Source organism: Globicephala melas, unplaced genomic scaffold (genome assembly GCF_963455315.2).
Source record: "Globicephala melas unplaced genomic scaffold, mGloMel1.2 SCAFFOLD_1025, whole genome shotgun sequence".
Lineage (NCBI taxonomy): Eukaryota > Metazoa > Chordata > Mammalia > Artiodactyla > Delphinidae > Globicephala > Globicephala melas.
Window position 1 is genome coordinate 10,001 of NW_027208074.1, and position 5,000 is coordinate 15,000.

Here is a 5,000-nt window from a genome sequence, read left to right on the forward strand (position 1 = left end):
CGAAACACACCGGGACGCGGCCCGGGGGTCGGCAGACGCGACGGACGGGAGACAGGGCCGACGAGGCGCGGCTGGCTCGGCCGCCGCCGCGGAGGCGCGGCGACGACCTCGCGGAAGACGTGGCGGGCGGGGGCGGACGCGCGCCGACGCGAGGGAGGCCCGGGGGCCATCTTAAGGGCACGGACGCGAGTCGGCCGCCGGGGCACGACACGGGGTCTCACCGCCAGAGGCCTCCAGCGCAGGGGCGGTCCCGCGGCACCCAGGACGCCGACTGGCCTCCTCGGCCCCCCAACCAGGGTGCCCCCCCTCGCGGGGCTCGCGCCCACCACCGCCAAACACCCACGAGCCGCGGCCAGCCCCGCGACAACAACACTCTCCCGCGCGCACACCGGCCGCCCCACGTGCCCCGCCACACGCCTCCGCCGCCGCGCCCGACTCCCCCGCCTCAGGGACCGTGAGCACTCCACCCGGGGACGCCGCCCGCCGCGGCGGCCGGGGGGCGGGCGACACCCTCACGTGGGCGAGGCCGGCTCGATCCCAGACGGGGAAGGGGGCACGGAGGGCTGGGGGCCGGGGAGGGCCGGCGGCCACGGGGAGGGGGCGGCACGCACACACACAGCGGCGAGGGCCGCGGGGCAGGGGCGCAGGGGCGCCCGCCCAGGGACAGGAAGGGCCGAGGCACGACCGGGCCCGCCAGGGAAACAAGCGCGGGGTCCCACCGCCACACACACGAGGGCGGTCCCACGACGCCTGGGACGCCGGCCGGCCCCGGCCACCCTGGGGGTCTCCCACGACCCGGCCCCGCCGCCGGGGCCCGTGTGCGACGGTTTCCCCCCGCGTGACACGGAGGGACCCGTCCGCCCAAACTCAACCGCCTCCGTCCTCGCCACATCCGCCTTCATCTGAGTCCGACCCCCGGGGCTCGCGCCCCTGGGAAACGCTCCCGAGCGAGGCGACCCGCACCGTGCCCACACACCGCCCCCGGCCGCGACTCGCGGCGAGGGCAGGCGCGACGGGCTCCTCGCGGCTGCGGGACTGGGGAGTCGGGACGTCCGTGCGTCCCCGAACCCCACCTCGGGCTCGCCACCGCGCGGGTCACCGCACGCGCACACACACGGCCCCGCGCCGGACGCCGGCCTGGCGGGACCCTCCCCCGACTCAGAGGGGGGAGGCGCGGGCCGCGGTAGGCAAAGAGCGGCACTCGGCCCCACCGCGGGGCCGGCGCAAGCCCTCCCGCGAGGGCGAGGGCCTCTGCCGCCCACGTGGCTCTGGCAGCGGCCACCGTGGCCCACTGCACGCTTGGGAGGGGCAGCGGCTGGGGGGTCCGGTACCCCAAGGCTCCCTCTCGGATCGCTAGAGAAGGCTTTCTCACCGAGGGTGCGTCATCCCCCACCCATCGTCTCTGCCCTTCGGGCCCACGGAGGCGCTCCACGAGCCACCAAGTCCACGACTGGCCGTGGGAGGGGTGGGGGGGGGTCTGCGGTATGGGTAAGCACACGGCCCACTGGAGCGTTCGCGGCCACAGCCTCGGGGGCACAACCTCTGCCGCCCCCCAGGCTCGTCCACCGGGCTCCGGAAGGGGGGAGCACGCCCGAGAAGCGCGACAGACGCCCCCTTCTCGCAGGCCCCGGCCCAACACGATCGCACCCACGCCCGTGTGCGACTCCCCACACACACGCAAGTGGGGGCGGCGGCACACGCGGCGTCGGCCCGGCCACGAAGTCAGTCCCCCCCACGGCACACCGTGGGAGGACGATGGCGACGAGGTGGCAGGCCCCCGTCCCCCACCGAGGGAGAGAAACAGAGGCAAGACCCCGCGCCCTTTACCGTCTCGACCCCCCCGAGAGAGCCACTCACGGGACACACCACCGCGGCGGAGACCCCGAGGAGCACGCTGGGAAAAGGGAACGACACCACCGCTCGGCCTCGCGCACCTGAGGGACGACCTGGAGCGCTCCAGGGGCACCACAGAGGACCGAGCAAGTCACGCTCACGCGCCGGCAGCGGGCGCGCGGCGCAGCGGCGGGACGGCCCCCACCGACGCGGGGAGGACCGCCCGCGAGGCACACGCCAAGGAGGCGAAGCGAGAGCGTCTGCTGCGTCCGAGGACCACGGCCCCGCCCACGCCGTGAGGCGGGAGGCGGGAGACCGCAGGTCAGGGCCGGAGACCACCACCCCTGCCTCCCACACACCCCTCGGCAGGCCGGCAGGGCGTCACAAGAGAGGCGAGGGGCCCGCGGACAGAACGAGAAGAGCGGTCCCGTTCGCCAAGAACGTCCGTCCCTCGTCTGGCGCGACTTAAGGCCCGGCCCAGGAGAGCGCGACATCACCACATCGATCAGTCAATCCAGAGAGCCGGGGGCCACGAGGGCCCCGAGGGAGGAGGGGCACGGCGAGGACCCTCACCGGAGGAGCCTGCTTCAGCCTCAGCCGGCACCCAGCCCCCCCCTTCTCTCTCTCTTGCCTTCTCGGGCAACAGGTGGCCGACGACCCCGCGAGGAGAACGCCTGACACGTGGCACGGAGCCTGCGGGTTGGGGTCGTCTCAGCCACCACCGGGTGCCTGCGGCGGGGAAGGGGAGTCACACGGGGTAGAAGACCCACGCACCACCTCGCCCCGCCGCCCTCGGGTGAGCCAGAGACCGGAGGCGGCACCGCGGGTCGGGTCAGCCGGGCGCACACACGAGAGCCGGCGCGCAGGCCCAAGCGGGCGGCTCAAGTGGCAAGGGCCGGTTCGGGCGCCGGACGGCGGTCCAAAGCCCAGCGCCCTGCGCGCGTCCAGAGTCCCAGAACCCCCAGCGAGAGATGCCAGAGGAGACCGTGTCAGCACCTATCTGGTGGTAAAAAAGGCCCATTTCAGGCGAAAAAAATCACGGCGCCCGGCAGCGGGGCCCATCCACGAACCTCGGGGGGGCTCCCCGGGACCTCGGCCCGGCTACCTCTCCCCAACACTTCCCCATCCACAGCAGCCCCGGAGCTCTCTCGGGGCCATCTGGTCGACCCGAGCAGCGGGGGCGGCAGAGTGGAGCGGGGCGGGGCGGGAAAACGTGGCAGAGGCAGCGAGCGGGCCGGGGTCACCCTCCCCGGATCGCCCGCGCGAGCAGGTACCGTACCGCGGTCCCTCCGAGTCCCCGGGCGAAGACTTGGTTACAGAAAAGGAACTATCCCACTCTGCCGCCTCTGACGAGCGGGGCCCACGAGGGACCGCGCCCGGGCCCAGGCCGCCCTATCCGGGCCACCCAGTACGACTCGGGCCGGTCCCCACCGCCACCCCCACCCCGGCCGGGACTCGCGGTGGAGGAGGGGGCGGGGGAGGGTGAGAAAAAGTCGCGTCCGCCGACCGGGACCCACGTGGGCCCGCTAAAGGGCCGGGTGCGCCCTCCCCGGCCACCCGCGCGAGCAGGTCCCGGCCCGTCCGCGTCCCCGGACCCAGGGGGACTTGGAAACATTTTCGCACGGAGGCACCTCCCAGGCGACCGGAGCCCACGAGGGACCGCACCCGGGCCCGGGCCTCTCTCTCCGGGTCACCCCTCGCGGCCCAGCCCGGTCCCCACCTCCGGAGTCCGACTCGGAAAAGCATCGGTCAGAAAGAATCCGACCACCGGGACCCACGCGCGCCCGCCAACGAGCCCGTCGCGCCCTCCACCGGCCTAAACGCACGGGCACGGGCACGGGCCGGTCCCCACCTCCGGAGCGGGGCGCTTTGGGGACCGGGCGGTGGGGTGGGGGGAGGGAGGGAAGGAAGGAAGGAGGGTCGGGTGGCCGGGTCGGTCCCCGCGGCCGGATGCTGGTCGACCAGGCCAGGCGGCCCCACAGACCGGCTCGAGAGCGCGGCGACAGTCACACCCTCATAGGCCTGCACGCCCAATCTCAAGCGACAGCAGGAGGCGCCCACGCCTGGGCGCCACCGGGACAGTCACCGCCAGCGTCGCCCGGCTCCCGGAACTCTGCCTCGGGCCCGGCGGCCGAGTCACAGCCCTCACGAAGGTCGCCGAAGCTCCAGAGACAAGGGACAATATAAAAGCGGCCGCCAGGTGGCTCCCGACAACGGCTCCAACGTCCCCGGGCCGGGTTCCCTGTCGCCGGCCGGCCACCGAGGATGCAGCAGCGCCGGGCCGCCCAAACGCCCGAGCTCAGCCCGCCGGGGCGAGCCGGCGGGCGTCTGGCGCGGCCCCGAGGCGTCCGTCTCGGAGCTAGCTCCCGGGACGGCACGACACGGCGCGACCCCGGCAGCAGACGGGGGGGGGGGGGGGGCCGGGGAAGCTGGGAAGACGTCGCCGGGAGGCCGCCTCGAAGGAAACGCGCTCCCCACGCGACTCCTCGGCGGGGGCAAATCCCACGGAGACGCCGGCGGGGCCCGGGGCGGCCGGCACGGGGTGCCCAGAGGGTCACGAGCAAGATCCCCGGCTGCCCGGACGGAGGGAGGGAGGGAGGGAGGGAGGGAGGGAGGGAGGGAAGGCGGGGACTGGCAAACCGAAACCAGGCAAGCACTCAGAGAACAACGCAGGAATTCATCGTCTCTCGAACGGTGGAGGTCTGTCGGAAGCAGACACGCAAAGCCCAGAACCTAGAAAGGAAAGGAAGGATACCCTCCGACCCCACACATACAAGCGGAAACAAACAACTATCTCTGCCCGGACGGGGACAAAGTCCAAAGACAACACATGGGCGCGTGGGTGGGGAAAACGCACCCGCGGTCACGAGAAAACATGGATTTCAAAATGGACTGACCACAGTCCACGGGCGGGGGTGGGCGTGGGGGTGGGGGATGGGGAGGCGGGGCTCGGGGGAATGCGGGCGGGTGGGGGGGCGGAGGGGGGGCGAGGGTGGAGTCCATAGCCATCCACTAAAGAAACTGAGTTCGGGCACATCTACTCAATGCAACACCCCGAGTGCGAGCGTGTGCGTGTGCGTGTGCGTGCGCGTGTGTGTGGAATGCGGTAAGTATCGACAACGGACTGTAGCCCCACCGAGACCACGACAAACCATACCAGCGAAGAA

General features: G+C 73.2%; 1 protein-coding gene across 1 annotated transcript in view; it reads left to right on the forward strand.

Annotated features, from left to right (window-relative positions):
• LOC132595082 (collagen, type I, alpha 1b-like) overlaps nucleotides 1–4,375 on the forward strand; it is a gene marked incomplete at its 3' end in the record, with an annotated part of 5,119 nt that extends 744 nt beyond the window's left edge. The window contains exons 2-7 of the mRNA XM_070044840.1: nucleotides 1–454; nucleotides 1,625–2,128; nucleotides 2,203–2,275; nucleotides 2,480–3,103; nucleotides 3,243–3,371; nucleotides 3,854–4,375. The exon at nucleotides 1–454 is cut by the window's left edge and continues 380 nt beyond it. Of these exons, the coding sequence (XP_069900941.1) occupies nucleotides 1–454; nucleotides 1,625–2,128; nucleotides 2,203–2,275; nucleotides 2,480–3,103; nucleotides 3,243–3,371; nucleotides 3,854–4,375 (2,306 nt within the window). The remainder of the gene's footprint in view (nucleotides 455–1,624; nucleotides 2,129–2,202; nucleotides 2,276–2,479; nucleotides 3,104–3,242; nucleotides 3,372–3,853) is intronic.
• Between the last annotated feature and the right edge of the window lie 625 nt (nucleotides 4,376–5,000).